At 42.2% G+C, this 24,426-nt stretch overlaps 1 protein-coding gene and 1 long non-coding RNA gene across 4 annotated transcripts; both read right to left on the bottom strand.

Moving 5' to 3' along the window:
- Nucleotides 1-222: 222 nt before the first annotated feature.
- SHISA5 (shisa family member 5) lies at nucleotides 223-22,329 on the bottom strand. 3 transcript variants are annotated; one of them, XM_038185810.2, is made up of 6 exons: nucleotides 22,167-22,329; nucleotides 21,357-21,525; nucleotides 20,931-20,996; nucleotides 7,216-7,331; nucleotides 5,200-5,415; nucleotides 223-3,361 (listed from the first exon to the last, which is right to left on the bottom strand). In XM_038185810.2, exons 1-6 carry the CDS (start codon nucleotides 22,234-22,236, stop codon nucleotides 3,282-3,284), a joined length of 717 nt encoding a protein of 238 aa, XP_038041738.2. In that variant the 5' UTR covers nucleotides 22,237-22,329; the 3' UTR covers nucleotides 223-3,281. The 3 variants fall into 3 exon arrangements, with proteins under 3 accessions (XP_038041738.2, XP_038041739.2, XP_071900341.1); XM_038185811.2 differs by lacking the exon at nucleotides 22,167-22,329 and adding an exon at nucleotides 21,700-21,717; XM_072044240.1 differs by lacking the exons at nucleotides 20,931-20,996; nucleotides 21,357-21,525; nucleotides 22,167-22,329 and adding an exon at nucleotides 19,607-19,702.
- On the bottom strand, nucleotides 12,471-19,589 carry LOC140003557 (uncharacterized). Its single transcript, XR_011812438.1, has 2 exons — nucleotides 19,325-19,589; nucleotides 12,471-18,637 (listed from the first exon to the last, which is right to left on the bottom strand). It is a non-coding gene; the product is annotated as an uncharacterized lncRNA (long non-coding RNA).
- Nucleotides 22,330-24,426: the final 2,097 nt, after the last annotated feature.

The following is a 24,426-nucleotide window of genomic DNA, read 5'->3' as shown; positions in this document are numbered from 1 at the left end:
CACACCCTCAGAATATCATTCAGGAGCTCATCTTGTTCCTTTGTATTGCACCTTATAATTTTGATTAAGCTTCAGACTCTGTTACCAAAAAGTTATATTCACAATACAAGATAACTTAAAATACACTTGCTGTCAAACGCAATTAAGTAAAATGTAGCTTTGCAGATACACTCCCAAATGCTCAGACTTAGCACTCAGACACATTGAGAAAACAAAAAAGAATATATTTCAAACACTGCATTTATTACAAAGGTGCATAGAGTTTATACCATTTCTTTAGAACACTTATGTTTGAACTACAAACAACATACAAAGCTAGTTTACAGTATGTAAAAGTCAACAATGATTATCTAATAAATTCAGACCAACAGAATATTATATTGTATTTAATTTCACAAAACATTTCTGAAACAAAGGCACTTACAGAACTAAAAAAAAAAACCAAAAAAAAACATACACTCTTTCAACATTTAAAATTTGAATTCCATTACCCCTCCCTACAGCACTGTGGGTAACTAGTTTGATGTAAAGACATTAGCAAATGGGACTGACATATTACCAGTACTTGAACAAGTTTAAGGTACAAGCTCTCCATCATTTCTGTAACTGCCCCATTCACTTAACTATATGAAAACACGTTTAATTGGGTTGCACAGCAATAACTGCATAAAATTTGGTCCTATGCTGTATCAATAATGTTGATTAATGCATTAGTAAGAAAAGACCCGATTAAGCGTTCCAATTTTGAAATGAGGAAAGCAAACCATTTTCTCTTCCTTCAACCATTTTTTAACTGAAGTAGTAACAATACAACTAAAGTAGTTCATTGTGTCTTAATGATTCATCTCTGCACTTGAATATAGTCAACATTACCAGATGTTCATTATAAGAGAAGTGTAAATTAACAGGCTCCTTAACCCTATCCCTGATCTCCTCCCACCACTCCATGTGTGGTCATATTCAGGGCAATTTATCTATCTGCATCTACCCCAAAATTTTAGATTTGGGGATTTTCATTGTTGCCAGTTTACTTTCCTACTACCTTTTTGTTATGGATGATGGCAGATGATTAAGTCAATGTGTCATGAAATTGCAGATTTTCCTTTTTTATCCAAAACATAACCCTACTAACACCACCACAAACCATACATTTTGCCACATCAGGCAGAGGAAAGGAAGAGGTGCGAAGTAACAACCTCGTGAGGGCCAACACTGGAACATTGTACCTGTGCTCCAAGAACTGCCCAACAGCTGGCTGCATTTCCCTGGCCAGACTCCATCAGGCAGCAGACTAACAAAGTTGCTGGAATGTCTTGGAATCTCTGCCATTCTTCTATATGAATCAACACATGAGTAGGGGATCTATAGAAAAGGGATTATTTCTGCAGTTATTATCCTACATAAAAATATTCCAGATTTCTAGGGAAAGACTTCATCCTCCATACAGGGGACAGTGCCCATTTCTGGTTGTTCCCACAGAACTCCTAACAGTGTTAGGACGCATTGCCTGATTTTCCAGCTTGCAAGGCAGAAAAGGGGAGGAACATAGAGGAACATGCACTCCGCGGGTGCCTCTTGGTGCCACTGCATGCTATTAACTCAGACAGTCTTGGAGTGGTGTACGTAGGGGCATAGGTTGTCATGGTTCTCAATGTTACAAAATTTTCCACAAATTTCTCCTGAAATGCCCTAAAGATTTTCTTAAAAAAAAAATAAAAAAAAAAATAAAAAAATGGAATAACACAGAAAAAGGCCCCCAAAATCAGTTAGAGAAATAAGGCTGCCTTTGACAATAGCAGCTTCCATCCATCATATGAGGTAAAACAATGCCATCAGTTATGTAAGTTCAATGTCTTTTAAACAGTTATATACCCTAGATGTAGAATCACAAGGACAAGTGGCTAAAAGGCCTCTCTAAACAAGTAAAATCTGTGTATGGAATATGCCAAAATTATTTCACTAGTTATGTCACAGTGACAGATTCAACAGTCTACAGACAGCTCTACTGAGAAATAACAAAGTGTACTTCAATGCTAGAAAAGGTAGCGTTGTAGAGGACACTAAAAATCATGTTTCACTTGATCAGTACAAGAGCCAAAAGCCTTTCTAACACTGCTAATAGTTCTTGAAAATATATTACCGCACTGTGACCAAATCCTACTACTCTTCTTAGTCCTTACTTCTCATTCTTTACTCAGCTTTATGGGAATGTTGAAGACAAAAGGGAGGCTAAACCTCTACTCCAAGTTTGGTTGGCATTTCTTTTTTGACACTCGTATTTTTCAGATACAGACTTGATTCATAAAGATACATCATCTCTAGGTTCCCGTTGTAGACAGTGACAAACCCTAAACATTTTTTAAAAAAAGTCTACTTCTGACATCACATATATCCTGTAAAATAAATCCCTTCTCTGTGACAAGGAATGGCCGAACACTGGCAGTCGCTTCTGCTTAACATATGATTAAGGTGCTATTTTCTTCCCCCAACATCAACAACATATGACTATTAAGCAAACAAAGCACTTGTCCAATATTTTTTAAGAAGAATTCTTAGGTTTTAATCTTTTGATCTGTGTTCTACTGAATGGCAGAAGGTTTGATTTTGTTGTTGATTTCTAGCTATAAAGTAAAACAGCCTGAGAAAAAGCCCAATGAAGGCACAGTTTTTAAGCCTTAAAATTGGGAAAGAAAACAAGAAAATGACCAACTCATGCTATTTAGCACAGAATAACGCAACTAGTCCAAACACAATTAAAACATGAATCGCTACCCCTTACTGAAGGCAAATGCACTTCAAAAAAGTAAAAATCCTTTTTAAACAATAAATGAAATGTATTGTGTTGAAGCTTACCTCATGCTAGTAACTTCAAAACAGGCAGAACACGTGTCACAGAGTTTCTCAGACTTAATACTGTGCAAAAGATTGCTACAGCTTTGCACATTTGATAATGCTTATTTGACCATTCCTTTCTACCACACTTAAAAATTATTGCACGATAAATGTTATTGTGGTTCTTATTTCTGAAGCACCCCTTCTTCATACTTTTCTTACTGTATATTGAACAAAATCAATTTTTGTATTAGCTTGAGGTATAAATGAGCAACTTCTTGTAGAAGTACTTGAAACATTTAAAACCACAAAGGATACTGAATTAACTTTCACTTTACTTAGACAAAGGATTGCTGTCTTCCAGGATAATGTACTACAGCGGCATGGTGTAAACAGAACAGATTATATTTTAAAAAGTTTTGTATGCAGAAGCACGGTAGTAGGTCTGTTCAATAGGTGGGCTTCTGAGGATCCATATAAGCAGGGTTGTAAGGGGGCTGGCTGATTGGATAAGGTGCTCCAGCACCAGCTGCAAAAACAAAAAAAAGAACAGGATTTGTAAAATTTACCTTTAGAATTTTCTATCTAAAATGACAACTGTTTTAAGTACACAATTAAGAGGTTCAAATTAACTAGAATCTTAATTGAATTTGAAAGTAGTTTGCCCTAAGTCATACGGCATTTGCATTTCAAAAGTTAGATAAAAAAAATTGTGATATATGTGCGTATTATAGCAGCTACAAAGACATAGCTTTCAGGGGAGGACAGTTTTAAAAAAAAAAAAAAAACAAACAAAAAAACAAACACAACAAAATGATCTGGTGGAAGTCAGAGATGCACAAACAACAAGATACACCTGACACTATGTGGAGAAGTAAAAATAAACCAATGGGCAAAAGAAAAAGGACTAGAGAAAGCATCTTAGGATTCCTTCAGGGGAAGTGCTTTTCTGATAACTGCCAACAAGGTAATTACAAAATTAAGATAGAATTTAAAAAGTGGCCCACCACTACCAAGCACATTAAAGAGTTTGACTATATCCTTATTTTCTAGTATTCTGCAACAAGCTGCTTCAAGAGGCATTTTCATTTTCAGGTCTGTCAAACAGCACAAGTTAGTTCAAATAACACAGCACCTGATCAGATCCCTAGAACGCGGCTATCTGTCAATGATCCTGTAAGTTGATCAGTGTGTTTGGCTCCTGTGTGACAGAGCAGGTATTCTCTCTCCTGCACATGACCTAATTAAGAGGCTGGCCCTTGGCTAATAAAGGCAAATAAGGGAAAGAGCTGGTAACATGGAAAGCAATTTAAGAATCTCTCAGAAAAAAAAATAAAAATTAAGAACTAACAAACAACTTAATTGAGGAAAAGTTTGAGAAACCTGAGAGTAGGAGAAGCAAAATTTCTTTGAGCCCCTCACACTATAGAGGTGAAGCCAAAGCACTCTGGGGGTAGTCCCCTAAAATCCACAGCTTCTTCAGAGTTTATGAAGGAAAAATAAAATAAGCATGCCTGTAAAGTCAGTGTTTTCACATGCTGAACTCACTTGCACATTGTTAATGTTCAATTTCTAACTGGTTTGTAAATATGTGAGACCATGAACAGTCATTTCACATTTGAGTTGTTATGAAAGAATAACTTTCTAGGGGCACAACCTCCTATACAAGATTAACTTTGTTTGAACTAACTTTGTTCATCCTTCTAAGTAGAAGGATGAACAGTGTGGTACATAAGAGGGCTCAAAGACCCTAGGATACGTAACAGCATAGTTTTGGTCTCTCTGAATAGTCATGAGCCAATTCTTTGGGGAATAGTTATTCCCAGAACAAGCTGGAATTAGACATAGCAACAGTAAAGCTACATGAAAGCAATGCTGTGAAAGAAGGAAAGCAGAAGAAAAAAAAAAATTCCAATAATTCTAATGGCCAGTCATCAGAAAACTGATTTGAAGTTGATCACAGACTGGTTATTCTAGCAAACTACTGAACTACGAGCAAAAGCCATCTGTGTTTAGATTAAAACATTCAGTAAGTATTAACTACTACCCATATGTTAACGATTTAATATGAAATTTCAACTGAATCATTAAATTGTTCTACTGGATCCACTGGGAGTCCTACACAACAGCAAACTGCCAATGAAGTACCAGTTACATCTCCTCTTGCAATGATTAATATAGAAATGGTGATAGGGAAATTTCAATAAGGACGAAATTTAACATCTACTGTAACTCCAGTTTTAAATAATTTGCTTACATTAGCATTAACGTAAAACATAATAAATGTAATAATAGAGGATTGGCTCCAATGTCACCATCTTTTTTGCTATTCAAGAGAAAGAAACATTTAGACCATTCTTGCCTTACCTGCCACTGTTTCATGGTAAGCTGGAGGTCCTGATGGCTGCATGGGATAAGGGGGAGGATACTGTGTGGGGTACGGTGCTGCTGGCATTCCCGGCTGTGGCTGGATAGGCATCGGCTGATATCCTTGATACGGAGCTACCGGGTAGCTGGGTGGCACTCCTGGCTGGGGGTAGGCAGCGTGAACCACTGTGGTGGCAGTAGTGGTGGTCACCACAGCTACAAACAACCGAAAGGAATATGGTTAGTCCTGGTGGTTCTAGGAGACCACCTGGGACAGCCAACAACAGTAATATAAAAAATGTTTTCTCTTGAGATCACTTTCTCACTCCAAAATCTGCTCAAAATAATTTCTGAAGTTCCACAAAACGATTTAGAGATGTGTGTCTCAAAATACTCTTCCATTGATCAAAGTGGTCCTAAAAACCTTCACAAACTGGCTGCTCTCCCAGCCCATTTCCTTATTTCTCAACCACAAAGAGCAAAGACATTTTTTCCTGGACTGTTCAAAAACAGTCTGTGGCCAAGTGATGTATCATTCACTATGAGACTGGAATAACCTGCTTATTTTTTGAAGTTATTGGCTGTTTTAAAGGATAAAGGTAATAAATATCTCCTTTATTAGGCAAGCAGCTTCCTACCACGTTTGACCAAATGAGTTTCCTTTTAACGTAGTCTGTGTACTAACACATGTATGTGTTAGTACATCTTTGTACATTATAACAGAAAGGCAAATACACATATTTTTTGTAGGAGCTAACACTGGGTTATTGGTTCATCTCCCTTATTGCAGTAAGGGAAGATTAACAATTTCTAATAAACTGCAATAATTAGGTTTCAAGATCTCCTTCTTCTTCAGGCTGCAATTATAAACATTGCTCAAGATTCCACTTGACGCATAGGGAACAACAAAAGAAAGCTTTTATTCTACTTAAATCCTGTCATAAAGACGCGTCCACTGTTTCAGTGACTGTATGCAGACTAATCTCAGCTTACATTTGAAATGCTCTTATTTATATTTTAATCAAGACAACTTTTCATTAGTACTTCCTTTTAAAATACTCGTTTTGTAATCTGTTCTCAGAGGATTATGCTACTTTAAACAGCATATTGTTTGTCCACATTAATCAGCATTTCAAAGTTTTTTTTTGGCTTAGTATCATTCTATTTGTCAAATATTTAGAATAAAGAGAACATTAAACATGTATTCCAAAATTACTCAAATACAACATAAAGAAAAGAAGACCAATAAACGGTCGCTCTAAAGTTTACATATTGATATGATCAATAAAACACAGCTTTGACTTCAAAAATTCCCATGGTATAATGACTCACTTCTAAGCTAACATCAAGCCTAGAAGTACAAAAGCTTTCTGTAAATTCTGAGAATTTGCAACATTACAGTTGCAGGATTTGCGCTACCATAACATTGTTTTTGAAATATGTGATTTTCCTTAGCAGTGATAGAAAAAAGAACGTATCTTGTGGTACAGTTTGAATAACCACTTTCCCAGTGATCACCATGAACATGCAAATTCACTTCTTTTCAGTCTGTCATAGTGGTGAGGGAGACTTCTCATTCTTCAAATGCAAGATTTATCTTTTGGCAGTAAAGACATTTTACTTAATTCCTGAACAACTAATGTTACAGTGCTGGGCCTGAGGTGTGTTTTTCAAGTACATTTTTAAGAGACTAGGGAAAATTTTAAATTAATTTTTCATTCTATTCCACATTTACCTAAACCAATCAACCAAAAAAAAAAAAAACAAAACAAAATCCACACATTCCGGGGGAGAATAAAGGAATTTCTTAAATGCTTAGAAGACATTCAAAAATGTCTCTGCTATATCACGTTTTAAAGCAGCTTAAATGCTTATTTTCAATGGTTAGCTATTGCAGCTTTTGTAGCAGATAAGTAAGGAAACGTTACTTTTACCTCTTACAAAAATACAATCTTTCGGGGGAAAAAAATAGTCTTTTCATTACAAGAAAAAGAAAGTAAATGTACAGGTACTTACGCCGTGGTTTTCGACATGCTTTATACAAACAGCAACACGAACAGGTGAGGCACAGAATGATAGTAATTACAATCACTGCAAAAACGGTGATTCCAATCGCAACAAGGGTTCCAAAACTGCAGGAAAGACACCAGCAGAAGTAAGCCTCACACAACTTTCTTACCCTTTAATCTAGCCTTCTGTAGCTAACACAGCACTCTTCCTTCAATCCGATAGTGGTACTATTTCATGCATTTGAATAAGAAATAAAATTCAGTCCAATCCAGTGCCACACAAGGTCAGGTCTGCTAAATCAGTGGAAGCTGGCCAGCCCCTGGCAAGCAGTCCTCTCCACCGCCCATGAACAGGACAGAATGGGAGCACTTGATCCTGCTTCTTTTGGTGTGGCTGCATGTCCCCTTGTATTCCAAAAGATTACAGAGATAAGGTTTCACATTCATTCATTCCACTGGTTAATTTTCCAAGTATGACTTGGACATACAGGTAGGCATAGCTGAAATGAAATGCCTTTGTCTTACGAGTGACAGCAAGTCCCTGATGCACAAGGAAGGCTTCCAGGGACAGTCACAGTACTGAGCTGACCTCTCCATGCTGCAGATTCCTGCCAGGTTCCTTGGCATTTGGAAACAGCTGTGTCAGAAACCATGTTTCAGATGGTTTCAAAGATGAGCACTTCTGCAATAATGAGCACGTTATACTAACTACAGGAAACAGAAACACTAAAACACCAAAATCTAGCGTGGAGAGGCCAAAAATCATACCACCTCTAACCTCTGTAAGGACTACCAGCTGATGGAGGCACACGTAAAGCTTTCGGAGCTGACTAAGAGCTGCTAATCACACAGAACAGAAGAAAGTAACCGCTCAATGCTTAAATGCTCAGTGACGAGCCTACATTTGTCTGTCACGGGAGAGGTTGTGTAGTTTTCTGAAACGTCCCTTTTTAGAAGCCTAAAATCCAGAAAATTTGATGGCTTTTTAGGAATACCGGAATGAAAAAGCAAAGTACTGGAATCTGAGACCTTTTAAGAAATAATTTACATGATTTGTTTGCTATAGTCTGCAATCATTAAATCCCTTCTTTCAGGGAAGCCAGTCTCCTGCACTTGGATTTCTTACGAAATGCATCATGCATCAGTTTTGGAAACAATTGCAGGAAGTCAGTTCTTAATGAAGAACAAGCTCTAAAATAATGAGTAGACAGCTGATTTAATATCCATCCTGTTTTTGTCTTCTCCAGAGATTTTGGCTACAGAACTTTCTAGCTTCCTGTCCAGTTTCCTGTTAACATCTTTAAACTAAATGACATCTCTCTAGAACCTCCAGCATTTTTCACTCAGCTATCAACCAGTCATCCAATGTAAAAATTATTTTGGATTATCAATTACACCAAAAGGTTAAATCACTGGCATAACAAAAAAATAAATAAAAAATAAAGTGTTCTGTCCCTAGCCCAAATTCACAGGACCTCAACTCAGTCTTCTAGAGCAACTTAACGCTCAATAAGCTGGAAACTGAACAGAAGTGTTGACAAATAAAACAGGTTTAATCTAAAATGCAGTTTTTTCCCCTAGCAGAGGTCCCATCAATTTTATTTTTCTTCTGCAACAGCCTGGACAATGAAATTGGGTCAAATATCTTTCAAGAACCTGAGCAACACTTATCTGTGGTTGAATGTGTATTAACTGGAGTTGTTATTTGTGCGCTGACTTTGTGAAGTACTAAGTACAGCACTACGGAATTATTAGTGAAGCAGTAAGTCTGGCACAGTGGTTTGCCTCCTGGTACTGCAGCTCAGCATTTACACGCAGAACAGGAAGCAGGAACTGTTGCAGCCTCCTGAAGACACAGAAACCACGTCAGAAATGCTGCCAAGAGAACAAACAGATAACTGCAACACAGCTGCACAGCCATGGGGGTGCACACAGGCTGTGTCACTTTTATTTGCACCTTTGCAAAACGATGGACCTAAGATTATTATACAGGTTCCTTACCAGATTATACGTGGAATATATATTTATCTATAGAATGTTTATATAACTCATCATATAAATTCAAATGTATACTGAAGAAGAAACAGAAGTGTGCAGAATGTATTTACACATCAGACTTAACCATCATGATTGCACTGTTCACAACACACACGACTGCCTGCAACAAGCTACAGGCAGCTGCAGAACCTGGGCAGCAACAAGAATTAACTATGATTACGGCTAGCTAGGGAGTGCCAACGGTGTTTTCCATTTCAACCCTGAGAAAGCTTTCTTAGCAGGGAAGTTAACACTTCCATTATACTCAGGTAGTTACTACTGAGCAACATTAGTACAGACAAAAAAGTCTTACAGGTTCTTCCTGTGTCAAGGAAAGAGATTAGGAGGCCTGACAAAGAATAACAAAATTCTTCACTTCTGCAGCCAATGAACCTTGCTGGACTTTACCAAAGCCTGGGCAAAATTCAAACAAACCTAAGAAATTGAGAGAACAGAGGGGAGATGTGTCTGCTCATCACAAATAAAAAAAGCACAGCAGGAAACTGGCAGAGCCCTCACCTTTCAGGACCAAAGTCAGTTCTGTTATGACAAAAAGAGGACAGTACCAGCCTGTCTGCAGCCCAGCTGGCCACCGACAGATAAACACTGGTCAGTCTGAAGCACAAGCTCCTTTTGCTTAACTGTCATAAACTTTTCTTCTCACAGAAGAAATTCTCGTTGCCTGTTTACTATCTCCAGTAAGGAATGTGATGATAACAAAGCTTAGGGTAAAAAACAAACAAACAAACAACACAAACCACCATATCCATATCACCAAGTTCTTAGAAACACCCTGCGTATGAGCCAGTGATGTGTGCTTGCAGCCCAGAAAGCCTGCGGCACCCTGGGGTGCACCGCGGGCAGCAGGGTGAAGGAGGGGAACTTGTGAGACCCCACCTGGAGCCTGCCTTCAGCTTGGGGCCCCCTGCACAAGAAGGACATGAAACTATTAGTGCGAGTCTTGAGGAAGCCACAAAGATGCTCAGAGGCTGTAGGTGACAGGCTGAGGGAGCTGGGGTTGATCTGTCTGGAGGAGAGAAGGCCCTGGGGAGATCTCACAGCGGCCTGCCGGCGCCTAAAGGGGGCTACAGGACATCTGGGGAGGGACCCTGTCAGGTGGTATAATGATAGGGCATGGGGTAATGGCTTTAAATTAAAAGAGGGTAGATTTAGATGAGATATAAGGAAGAAATTCTTTCCCCAGAGGGCGGTGAGGCCCAGGCCTGGGCTGCCCAGAGGAGCTGTGGCTGCCCCATCCCTGGCAGTGCCCAAGGCCAGGCTGGATGGGGCTGGGGGCACGGGGCCCTGCCATGGCAGGGGTTGGGACTGGGTGGGCTTTGGGGTCCTTTCCAACCCAAACCACTCTGTGATTTTTATTTTCATCATTTGTCTGCATGTTTGCTAAAACAAGATGACCGCTTTTTCATGCATCTTTTAAAGAACTGAATGGAGACATTTGTAATGGAGGAGTGCCAGGTGCACCCGCTCCAGAGGGTGGTTCTGTGTTTGGATGTGTAAACACTGTGGTTCAGTTCTACGTATTGAAATCCTGTGTGATTACTGCAAACCAAAATTATAAGCCTTCAGAAACAGCCCAGTGAGCGAAACAACAGACATGAGTCAGTTCTTCACAAAGCTTTCTCAGGACTGCACACAACTGGATTGCCACAGGCATTTTTACCGTCCGCTCTAAAGCAGCAGCATGACTTTCCTGCCCGTTCTTGGGTTCATGGAGACTCACTTTTTGAAACAGCACAAGGTACCATGACATTTATGGAAAGCAAAACCATATGAACTTGCAAGCACCCTTTTACCACCAAAGGAGTACTGCCCTGAGCACTTCCTCCTGGATATTCAGTGACACTGACACACAGGAAGGAATGATTACAGCCCCCTGAGACTCCCACTAGTAAGGCTGCTGAAAAGAGCTCAGGAAGGCTACTAGAAATTGTAGGTCATACTCAAGTAAGGCTAGAATGGTGCTCACCATTCACTTTACTCAGTGAACTGTCTAAGCTCTAGCAGGTAAGATATCCCACATAATGTATAAAGACTCCTGTGGTGTATTAGCTCCAGAAAGCCTTTCTTAACAGAAACCATTGCTTTATTTAGTTGCTTTCACGTGATGAACTCGTCTGAAAGGACTCAACATATTTGGAAAAATATATATTTGCATTAAATATTATTTTATTTACCAATTGTTAGTCTGCATTACACATACATGAAAATGAATAAACAAAGGACTGTAGCTTAAAGATTCTTCCTGGATAGTTAACCAAACACAAATCCCCAAACAAACAAAAACCAAACCAAAAATACACCTTACCCCATGAACTCTGTGAACAAACATCATGGTGCAGAAAGCGGGGTGGCCACAGCCCGAGATCGGAACGCTGTGCAGGCGTCACAGTCTGCACACAGCTTTTCAGACTCCTACATTATATACCATAGCCCCTAAATAAACCACACACTTACAAACAGCCTGAGCTCAGTCACTGACACTTCCTGCTTTTTTCTCCTCACATCATAAAAGCTAACTTTTGCCAATAACTTAACTGAAAACAAAACACAAACCCACTAGCAGCTTTACCATGACAGTGATGAACTGCAACTTCTCAAAATCCACATGAAGTCAATCTGGAGAGGACTCCCTGCCCCTTCCTATCTCTGCGCTCTCTTGCTCAACCTACTCCACTTCTACTCGTCTTCTCTTACAAGTACAGTTGGAAAGTTCTGAATTGCGTATGCACTGAGTGTACCTTGCAGACTCATCTTACCTTTGAAGTGTGCTAATAATCCAAGCCGTATACGAGTTTACATAAAGGGAGATGTATGATTAGTGCCTGTTTTAGTCTTCTGGTGCTGAATGAGATGCAAGTGACATTAAAAAGGTAAAACCAAACCCAAGATCTAGAGGTACTATTTGTAGATGTTAATTCTTAAGGCGGTTGTTTTTCCGTACTGAGATCTCAACTTTAAACACTAACTGGAAAAAAGATGTGAAATGCTCTGCATGTACCTAAAGCTTTTGAAAATATTCAAGTTTTTAAACCTCCTTAACAGTTTGTATCACCTAGTTTGTGACATTTTATAAGCTCTACTGTAAAAAAAGTTTGTGCGTATCTATGTGTTCATGACAGTGGCACACACTACAACTTTTGTCTTTAAAAAAAGAAGAAAAACAACACAATGCCCAAAACAACAAGACCACCTGGTTTTGAAAAATTACTTTAAGCAGCCTGTTTTATTCCACAAGTTTTACTCTATTCCAAGATTTGTTCCATGCTACAAGAAAACATGTTGGCAGGGTTCATTTCAAAGATACATGGTTGGTTTCAAAAGCAAACATTTACAAATACTGAGTTACAGCTGTAAAGCCGGGTGGTCTGGAACGACCTCAGAAGGTAATTTAGGCCATTCCAAGAAGTCAAAAAAAAAAATAAAAATTAAGTATCTACATGGCATTCTTTCCAGCTCCAGAAGAGGATACTGTTCCCAGAAGCGTGACAGAATGGTAAATGCCCGGACTTGCCCCAACTCTGGTACAGGACAAAACCAAACAAGTCTCTGTACGGAGACGCTCTCTTACGCCCAATATTTTAGTCGCGGTCACACAATGCCATATACTGCCTCTAACATTAAGTATAAAAATTAAAGACAAACTTTTTAAGAACAACCAATATGACCTCCCGGGGCTATTCCAGAGGGGTTATATTTTACAACTTCACAAGCAATATACTTCGTCTAGTATTTTAGCATGAAGATTCGAGACATAAGAACCACTTTTCTAGAGACTCAAAAAACCATTTCCATAGACAGCAAACTCCTGTGGGGTTAACATTCACAGCAAAACATTAGCATGGCATTAACACTTGGTAGACCAGCCAACCTGTGGGTCAGCTTGAGACTCAGAGTGAATAGCATGGTTTCAGAAGTATGAAACGTTGGTACTTCTGGCACAGTGGTAGGTTTGAGTAACTGCTATGTCATTTTCTATGCTATGCCATGTCATGAAGTGCACCTTGCTTAACTGGAAACTCTCTGCAGTGGCCTTTCAGATAGCTGGTAACTCAAATTACCACTTGTGAGTGTTCCTCCTGGGGTCTGGCCCACATACACTTCCTTCACACGAAGGTAATGTTTTCATTTCACTTTGGCTAACCCACCACTAGAGTATCAGCCCAAACAATCGCTAAGCGCTGCTCTAGCACAGACATGAATTAACTCCTCCGAAAACCCACTAATATTTCCCACAACTTTCCCCAGTTCTTTCTAGGTACCCTCAAAAGAAGGCAAATTTGCACCAGGAGCCCCCAGAAGCAATCCTCGTAACACCTCAGCTTACTGCAGCCAGAACAACCGTGAGCAAAGTCCTCCAGCGTTAGGACAAACTTTTGCAGCCCAGGGACCCTTAGCACCAGCCGAGTCAGCTCTGCAGTCAGGAGCAACCCTAAAGCAAGAAGGATAAGGCCGTGGCAAGCCACGAACCCTTGCAACTGCAAAGAATTACAGAAAAAAAGAATGCCACAGCCTTTGTGAGGGAAAGTTGGCTAAATACATCCTGAATGGGTCCTTTTTCTGTTTGTTCAAATAGGAAGCTGGCGTGGGTTACTTTTTACAGCTTTAAGCCTAAAATAACACACCTTAATTTCACAAAGACCAACCGTAACCAAAGTTAATTACTATTTTGGAAGACATTAATTTCACAATATTTTCAAGTAACATATAATAGTTTTGCACAACGTGTTCTTAAACAGCCTATATGAGAAAGTGGCAGGGAGGGAACTTCCTAGAGCTTTTGATTTTACTCAGAGATCTGACACTCAGATCCTACGGCTTCTAACAGAAAATGTACACAAGCATCTCTTCTTGGCCTCTAAGCAGTTCTCTTGTACTAAATATACCCAGTTACATATGTTCTTTTATAGCATGTACTAAAAATACAATTTATTGGGGATGCTTCCCAGGAAACGTCCACTTTGTAGACAGCTCAGAGTAATTGCTGTAAGTAACTGACATTAAAAATGCATGTAATGAAGAGGGGAAATGTCCAAGCTGCATTCAGAAGTCCTTCATCAACAGCACAAGAATTAACATTAACTTCACACAGGTCACAGGACAATTTCAGAAAAGTCCATTCGACCTTCAGCATGAAAACAGTTCTTAAGCCCTATGAAAACACTCACTTCTACAGACAATAAACGGATTTAGCATGCTCCTTTAGCAGCAAAAAGAGAATGTACACCGATTATATGCACAGACAGATAAGGCAAACAAACGAGTCAGCTCCCATTCTATTGCTAGGATCCCATTTGAACAGTATCGAATGTCATTTCCCCCATGCCAATAAAAATTTGAAACCAAGACAAAGGCAATGAGAGGGATTTTTCCAAAATGGTCAACCAAATGAACAGAACAAGTCCAACTGAATCACTAAGTATTGCAGAAAGTTTTCCCTGCAATAAACAACTGCGATACTATGCATACATCACCACCAATATTCATTCTAGAAAGCAGTTCTAAAAGTCCTCATATTTAAGCAACTAACTAGAAACTGACTTGGCAGGAGAGATAAAGTGTAAAACATAAACAATTCGAGCAAATTCAGCCTGGGATATGACTTCCCAAACACTCTGAAACTGCAATCAAAGGAAGTTCAAGCTAGGCTACACCCACCAGCTCTGCTTGCCATATAGCGCAGCTCTTCCATACACTAGCCATAGGTCATCACACCTACAGAAGTCAGAAACTGAGTGCTCAGACAGGAGCAAAATTTGAATTAGGGAAATGAACTATCCTACACCATTACAAACCGACGTGCTTTCTCACTGTTCCTCTCACCAGGAAAAGCACGTCATCCGCTGTGACAAAAAACAAGGAAAATCTCACACTGCTCAAGTAAGAGCAGACCTCTGCAGAAGAGTTCACATCTTGCTGACCAATACTTCTCTTTTTAAATGGTATCACCATTAACAAGACTGTCATAAGAAGTCACAAGTGGCTTAGATGATTGGCACCTTCCATAACTAAAATAAATATATAATAATAAATTAAAAAAAAAAAAAAAACTTTTTAAGCTGACCTTTCAGTGGAATTGAGAAGCAGAGGTCACACTAGTGAACACAGTGAACTAGTGAATACCACGTTAAAATGAATGGTATAAAATGTTTTTAATAAAAAATAGGTTTTGCTAAAAGACCAGTGTTGGCGCAAGTATTAATTTCCTAAAATTCAACTGATTTGTTCGTTCCACAGAACGCACAAGCACAGTTACAAAAGACTATGCAATTCAAAGTCATTTCCCTCTTCCCTCATGACATTTCTAACACAATTTATCACAAATACACCTGGCTACCCCTCAGGCCATAGCTGCTGCATGGAAGTACACGATGCAGCAGAGCTGGATCTAGCTTTGGAACCCACGTGCTCAAAGATCCAACTGAGTAACAAGCATTGTCTCTGAACCATGTTTTGAAGCAAGGATTCTCCATCTTCTGGGCTGTAGGACCCTTATCTGAGGACTATCTTACCTGTGGGTGCTTTCACAGGTTTGCTCAGAGTCAACCCGTGCACAAAACATGTACTTTTTTCAGACTTCTATTTGTGGGCACAGCAAAGCCCACAGAATTAGTAGAAACACCCTACCCTAGTAAGTACGTACAGAAACAAAGGACACACCTACAGAAAAAACGAACCACTAAACCTAACCCACGTGATGAATCTCTACCTGGCCTAAACGTGCAAAGACACAGTATCTTGCTTTTTGCCCTGAAATGGCCTTCTGTAGTTAGAAGAGCAGGCTGCTAAACCCAACCTTGGAGCAGCATTTCTCAATCTCTTCCCCTCTTGGTTTCAGAGCATACAAACTTACACAAGCATTTAAGCCCCCTGCCTGAAGCTGGCAGCTGAAGAATCATTAACAGCAGCTCACAACTGCTCTGTCAGCAATGGAGACAAAAAACGAGTGCCCTATAATGCAAGTTACCATTACACAAATCATGAAAGGCTATATTTACTTTTCAGGCTAGTACAAAGCACAGAACAATTTTTAGAATAGCTTCAAATCCACATCTGAATTGTTCCTAGACTAGCAGCTTACATTTCTTGGTGGGATATGCCTGTGTCTGAATGCAAGCCATACAGAGAGGGCTCTGTACACAGTTTAACTCTTTTGTTACATAAAATACTTAGGATCAGTACTGGAAAACAAATTCCCTGAATATTAAATAGAGTGCTTGCATAAAACTGTATTTTCCAAATAATTTCTTAATTCATCATTGGAAGCCTATTACAGATGCTGAAACATCGAAATACACAACAGAATACGAACTGAAGTCCCTGACAGCAACAGTGGAAGAGGAAGAGAACAGGGTACAGTTCACCATCACTATTTTTAACCATGACTAAGGAGGATGCATGTGCTTAAAAACATCTAAATTGAGACAGCAAGTTAGGATAATCACATCCTCCACAGTTAGAAGCATATAGTTTTTGCCCCCTTATACACACAGTAGACCACTGCAGACACTGCTTTTCAAACAAGGGTGGGCAGAATTTCTCCGTTTCACAGAGGAGCCAAGTCTCAAGACAACACAGGGATCAGCCCATGACAAAGGCTGAACACACACAACCCGAGTCTAACAAGGCTGTCCTCTGTTGGCTGAGACCTCCCGGGAAGGCTGTTGTTCTGCCTCCCTCTTCCCACCACGTCAGGACGAGCAGGCTCTTCTCAAGGCATTGCAGCGTGTTACATAACTTCAAGGCAGAAATTAATTTAGAAACGGAGACCAACTAACTGGAAATGGTAATTCTGTTTTCAATTTAGAGTGACCGATTATCAGCTCTGCCAACTACATTATTTTTCCTCTGCAACTCTGATGCAGATGCTCTGCTTTGCCCCACCTCCTTAAGCACGCAAATATTTCACAATTAGTTGAATTGTGGGTGAGTCATCTAATTTCCTTTTCCAGTAAGGGTCACTGTTGGAGAATTGGCATACCAAGGCTAAAAAACCACGTTACCAATGCAAATCATGACAACTGTGGTTACAGTGAACCAGTGCTCTGCTTCTGCAGCTTCTTAAAGGAGGAATACTGAGTACTGTAGAATGAGAGAGGATAATGATCTCAACCTTACTCACAATCAGTTTCCAAAACAGAACACAGCAGGGGAAAAATCAATTTGCTAATCCAATTTAAAGAAAAAGAACGTGAAACACCTTCAATGTATTCTTCAACAGCAGAAGTTGTATAAATTGCATACATTCATCTCACATGTAAGGATGAATGGTAGCGAATGGTGGCAATTTAACAAGTTTAGTCGTATAAAACCAATGCCTGCACTGTGACTTAAAAGCTCCAAATAATCTTTAGGAATAAACTAACAACAGAAAACATGTGAATCTGAGTTAATGCCGACTTGTATACTTAAAATGCTTAATTTTCTTCTAAATGCAGTGTTCTGGGAAGCACGATACTTTCGAGTACTTGAAAGTATGTGGTTATGACACTCCAAAGGAATGTAATTTATTGTCTTAAAAAAAGACCAAAAGGAGATTATAGGATAGTAACTGCCTGCATTTTGAACTTCATGGAGGTGCCCAAAGTGCCTTGCACCCCTGCCTCAACAACACCCGATATACAATGTTAAATACTGAAGGAAATTGGTATTAAAGGACAGTAATAAAAAGAAACCTACTCAAAACTGGTACTTGCACTTCTGCTGAAGACCTCAGAATAAATACAGCAAAGAAGCAGGAGCGCAGGCAAACTACCAACTGCTCAGCTGGACAGGACACAGGAAGAGCGCCTGCAGCACCATCCGAACCCTTCCCTAGCGTGGTCCCAAAGAATCACACCATAATTATGGCAGGTTTTCCAGGCAGGGAGAAGAGACCCCCTAGCTCACACAGCCCACTGGCCAGTCCACAAAGTTAGTGACAAGCCCTCCAAGATATGAAAGTCTCTTAAAAAGCTAGGATTTGTGAGCAATTAGTCAGAGCAGTGATTTGATATAGGAATAAGGCCAGAGAAAGAATGAGGAACTAAATGCTTTCTGACCCTTAATGCCTGTCTGGGAACCACCCCACCCCCCTTTTTGAAGGGCAGCATCAAAGGTAGTATTTGCGTAGGACACTAAAGGAAGGTGCTGTTTATTGTCTCTACTCCTGTTATAAACCATTCAAGGAGATCGTTCAACAACCGTGTTCATCTTGCTGAGCATACAAAAAAATATATCTGAACTGACATCAGCCACACAGACAAGTCTTAAATAAACATTGTCATCGAGAAGCAATGTGAAACTTGTCTTTTAAGGGAAACTGGCATGGCACAAAAGGGTGGAGCATACCTTGCAGGCAGAAATGAGAGCTCTTCTTGAAGGAAAAAACCTTACTGCTTGTTTAAGAGAAAAAAAAAAAACACCTCTGTTACCAGGCAGCCTGTAACAGGAGGGTAACCTACGAGTGACTCGGTGCCCCAGTGATGGCAGGAAGAGTAACTAAAGGCCTGTTCATTTTCGTTTCCGATGTTGAAACATCCTAAATCAAACATTCAAGGTCATCGTTCTCTTTGGAAAGTTTTAGGAAGCAGTTTTCCTCTGGACTTGCGTTCAGATAGCTTTTCAAAAGCAATGTTTCTGTGCATAACTATTTTTTTTTTAGAATTGTAAGAAAAAATTATCAACTGTAATTTTTTTGTTACTTAAAAATGCCTAACAGGAAAACAAGCCTGACGTTAAGCCCAGGTGCTTGCACACCACGCTGAGTTTCCAAAGCTGTAACGCAACCGAAAGAAGCTTGAGAGAACGCCTGGCGGTGAGACGGCTTCTGGGGCACGCCAGGGCTGAGACAGAAATAGTTAAAGCAGCTTAGCTCCTACACACTGAGCATTTTCCCTCATTTAAGGATGCACCTCTGTGGACTGAGGCCCTCGGTTCCAGTTCCTTAAGTAACCGCGTGGGCTCGGCATAGATTTGGGCTTTTTTCAATTATTTTTTCTTTCCGTGCTGTGCACTAGCTATGCTCGTTAGCACGGAAAAAAAAAAAAAAAAAGACAAACCGCATTTCTTAGCATCCTCACATTTCTCCTTTCATCCTCAAACACATTCAACGCCTCCGCAGGCCCAACGCTGGCGCTCAGAATCGGGAATTCGGATTTTTTTTTTTTCTCCTCATCTTTCCCCTAAAAACGCGTCGGGATAGCAGCGGCTGCAAGCCGGGGCTCCCGCAGCCCTGAGGGATGCGCCACCAGCCCCAGCACCCCTCCCACCCTCTCCCCGGGCCCCCCAGCCCCCCACCCAGCCCTCTCCCCTCTGTCCTGCCGGGCACGGAGCTCGCCCAGCCCGGCCCCGCCGCCCCTTACCCCATGCTCGCCGCCGCCGCCGCCGCCCGACCCGCGCCCGGCCCGGCCCGGCCCCGCCCCTCCCGTCACGGCGCTGGCCCCGCCTCAAGGGGACGCGGCACCACCTCAGGCTCTGCCTCGGTGTTTTTTTGTTTTGTTTTGTTTTTTTTCTTAACCCGTTTCTTTTCTTTTTTAACGTAAAGCGAGCACCGGGGCTCTGTACGGATTCCTCGGCTGCTAAGCCACAGGGGGCGGCTCTGGCAGCGCCAGAAGTGACCGGGATCTCTGTCGGTTCCTTCAGCCTTCAAGTCCAGAGCACCCACCTGCTCACACCCCTGCCTCAAAACCGACAGATGATGTTTGTTTTTTTTTTTTTTTTCCTGCTTTTTCAGTTCCGCAGCAGTTCCTCACGGCAGAGGGAACCACCAGGATGTTCTCCCGGCAGCTTCACCCAGCTGCCGCTGGAGACCACTAACAAAACACTGCAGTTCCCTGGGGAAATTTGGGACCCTGTTAATGTAACAGCCAGCACAGCTACGTTTTACTTTTTATTTTTATCGTTTCGTGAAGAACAGCACATTTCTTGTTTAAATATATGCTGCCAAGGGGAAATTGATAAAGGTGTGTTTTCAGAAGAAAACATACTCAAGGTCAATTAAAAAGAAAATTCAAAATATAATTTAAAATTAAAATCAAAATATATTATCTGAGCAGTTCGGTAACATTCATTATTAAATTTAGCAGTCTAAAGGTTTGTAATTATTTGAATATACATGTATGCAGATATAGGTCATAATAGTTCATAATTAACTCTTGTTCTTCCTTTATATTATTCCACAGAATGGGAACCAGGAACATTTTACAGCAGGACTCTTGTAACCACCAACACAATGCACATACTGAAAGTAACTTATCTCATGTGAGATCGGAATAGCACAAGAAATATCGATAAAATCTTAAGTGCAAAAGATGCTAAAAAGTAAGGAGATGCTTCAAGCAAAAGCACCTCTTACAGAGCCACTAGAGACTTAATCCATCAATTCTTAGAAAGACAGAGTAAGCATGCCCATGCCTCAGAAGACAAACTCCCATTCAGCAACATGAACATGGACTTGCATATGGGGATCATTGGCATGATCCAGTCTCTTTCCTATCTGTTTCTTCATATGGTCTCAGGTGTACGCAAGTTTGAGTGTTCAACATATTTAACACACAAATCCATATTTCTGATTTCATTTTCTCCTAGCACAGACTGACTATGCAATAAAGAACCTCTAAATAGAAAAACATTTATAGAACCTCCAAATAAATAACATTTAAAAAGCTGGTGCTTCGCATGTCTTACCTTGGGCCATAATCACTTAAATCTTCAGAGTCCAAAAGCAAGTTCAGGTTGCCCAAGTCAGAGGTCCTGTAAGAAGATAATACATCTCAAAAAGTGGGATTTAAGACATATTTAGCACCTGGCTAAGTTCCAAGTACTTATGAAAGGTAATGGAGACTAAAAAGAGAATGAGATTAATTTTGTCATCCTCAAAGAAAAGTGAAACAGAGCAGTAGAAGTGTTTGAAAATACTCAAGAAAACACATGCCAGTTCATGCACCAATTTGTCTATCTCATTGCTCCCACTTCAAAAGTAAGTTACATGCCTTAAAGTAGATCCCCGACAGAGCCTTATATGGAGCTGAAAGGTCCCTTTGTAGGTTTTTACCATTAAGATGCTTGCTTTTGTCCTTTGAACCCACTGTACACAATCCATTTGCCTCATACCTTCCATCAAGCAGATTACACATCAATTGCTGTTCTTCATCAAATCTGAATAATGAATTTGAGCAGCAGTATCGACGTGTGCAATCTCCACAGCAGAAGCTGGGACAGGATTTTGCAGGTTGCACCTTGCTATGGGGATCCAGATATGCTTGACAGTACTCGCCTAAAGCTGAAAAGAGGTAAAATCCAAGAGTTACTAATGAAAGAAATAACTCCTCTATCAAGTTTCTCTCTCGTACTGACATCCAGGTTAACACCTAAATATGTTTCAAGCGTTTGTGTTAGGGTCTGCCGATCTGTTACACCCTTCAGAGCCCAGCAAAGGTGAACACCTGCAAAGTACCTGGCCTCCATCGAGGAGCTCTTTCACACACTTTCTAAAGCTTTCACACACGTGTGAAGGAATAACCCAGGCAAACGTGCCTGCGGACACCGCCTCGGACATCTGCAGAGCCTCAACCCGCGCCTTGGTCTCCTCCAGCCCCCACGCAAGCCCAAGGATGGCGTGCTTCAGCCCGCTGCGCTTCCCTGGGTATTCACGGGACGCAAAGGCGCGGCCGTGGCCCTGGCCTTCCCTTCCACCCGTTCCTCGCCCTGCTTCCCGGCACATCCCCGCCACCACGGCCCGCCGACAGGCTCCGTCGAGGCTGGGGGTTGAGGGTGAAGCCGCTCCCGGGACGCTGCCTCCCTCGCCCTTCTCCCGGTCCCCCCCCCGCAGCCTTTCCTCGGCCGGCTCCGAGCGGCGCCCGGCGGCGGGTGCAGGGAGCCCGGCCGCCAACGGCCCCCCCTCGGCCGCCGCCCCGCGCTCACCGGGCACCGGCAGCAGGCAGAGGAGGAGGAGGCCGAGGCCGAGGCCGAGGGCGCCGCGCCACGCAGCCATCAGCACCGCCGCTCCCCTTCCGCCTCAGGGGCGGAGCGGCCCGGGGCAGCGGGGAGCCGCGGAGCCTCCCCCCGGGTCGCCGTGGCTGCTGCCCGGTGGCCGCTCCTCCTCCAGCAGTTACCTCCGCGTAGGTAACTAACCAGCTTGAACTGGCTTGAGTGCTGGAGTCTGTCAAAGACGGGAAAGGCCAGAAGATGAGCAGCGAGGAAGGCTGCCCCCGGTGCTCCCCCACCAGCGCTGTATACCGAGGCCAGAGCCTGCTGCCAGCCCCAGCCCTGGGAGCGTGCCAGTGAGAGGGACTGAGGCTCTGAACCCAGCCCTGAGAGGCCAGGGCCCTGTGCAGGTGCCCTCTCGCAGCCGTGTGAGAGACTTCATGCATTCAAAGGCAGCTGCAAAGCTCTCGGAGCTCCTCAGCTGAAGGCACACATCCTTGAGGCTGCCAGACAACAGCAGTCTCCCTGGGACAGCAAGGCCTGAAATGCATAGCCAAGAGTCTGGGAGCTGTAGGGAAGATGCTGACAGACCCTGGGGAGAAGACAACCCTGTGGTCGTAGCCCATAACGTTACCCCCCCTCGAGAAAGGCAGAGGTGAATAAAGACAACACATGCATGTGCGATCTTTCAGCACAATCTCAGGTGCTACTGACCCTGAGGGAGAAGTGAGACCAGGGTGAGTCTGTAGCACCCAGCACCATGCCAGGTCCCGCAGCACGCAGCACAGAGGAGTTCCATACTCTGCAAGGGCCACAGTTGGAGAAAGTGTGAGATAAGAGACAAGAATGGCAAGAAAGGACGAATAAGGCCTGGTAACTGTGCACAGACCAAGGCAAAAAATATTAAGTATTGCCTTGGCGGTCAGGTGAGACTTGTGTGACATGTGATTGACACGTATGATTGTGGAGACCTGATCCACGGTTCTGTAGCTCTATGCGGGGCACTGCTGGAGATGGACGAAGTGTGAGATAAGAGAGAGAAAGGACTAGTCGCAGGAGATCTGATGTACAGTATCCCTTGCACAGTGAAGTGCTTGGCAGTACACCCCCATTTCCCAGAATCAGAACATTGGTGTGTGGTACCCTACAGGGGGTAAATTTCTGCAGCAGCACACTGACAAGGGCTAGGAAAAATGGGAAATATGAGTGTCAGGGGACCCGGAGATATCCCTGGGGGAGTACATACCGACAGTCCTTCCGGAAGAATAATAAGAAATTGGAAAAAAAAATGGTCTTCTGGAAAGGCCCCTTCTGCGTCTCCTGCACCCAAAGCTACTCTGACTACTACCTGTTACTATTACCTGTTGCTGTTACTAAGAGCACAGTCCAAAAGCTTCTTAAAGTCCAACAGGCTTGGTACAGTGACTACGTCCCTGGGGAGCCTGTTCCAGTGCACGACAACCCTCTCAGTGAAGAACCTCTTCCTGATATCCAGCCTGAATCTCCCCTGTCACAGCTTGACACCACTCCCTCGGGTCCTATCACTGGTCGCTAAAGGGAAGAGATCGATGCCTGCCCCTCCACTCCCCTTGTGAGGAAGCTGTAGGCCGCCATGTGGTCCCCCCTCAGCCTCCTCTTCTCCAGGCTGAACAGGCCCAGTGCCCTCAGCCGCTCCTCATACGTCTCCCCCTCTAGGACCTTCACCATCTTTGTAGCCCTTCTCTGGACACTCTCCAACAGTTTCATGTCCTTTTTGTACTGTGGTGCCCAGAACTGCACACAGTGCTTGAGGTGAGGCTGCACCAGCACAGAGTAGAGTAGCAGCGCTTTGATCACCCATGTGTGCCACCTGGACGGAGCATGTCCAGAGTGCATCCAGCAGCCTGCTGTTCACTATCCCTTGTGAAAAAGGAGAGAAAAGTTAAGCTCAAGGAGTCAGGAGGTACACTCAAACCATTCATTTCAGGTACAAGCAAAACATTGATAACTACAGGAAAACAACCTTCCAGGTTGCAGATCAGCTTGGGGGAAGACAGCTTCAAGAAGCCATTTACCTTCTCACTGCCCTCACTAACAGCCCTAGACACCAGCACTATGGAGCGCATCTCCGCAGCAAGGGGCTCCTTCCAGTTTGAGCTGCTCTCCAATACAAATGGGAGGCTGCACTTGGGTGAAACTATGTACTCAGGAACACTGCTCTGCTACTTCCAGATAACGTTCCTTCAGAAGCTGGGTGTGACGACCCAGTTTCATTCCC

The sequence above is a fragment of the Anas platyrhynchos genome, chromosome 13, assembly GCF_047663525.1.
Source record: "Anas platyrhynchos isolate ZD024472 breed Pekin duck chromosome 13, IASCAAS_PekinDuck_T2T, whole genome shotgun sequence".
Lineage (NCBI taxonomy): Eukaryota > Metazoa > Chordata > Aves > Anseriformes > Anatidae > Anas > Anas platyrhynchos.
The sequence above is the reverse complement of the archived record's forward strand: the minus strand, read 5'-3'. Positions and strand labels throughout refer to the sequence as shown.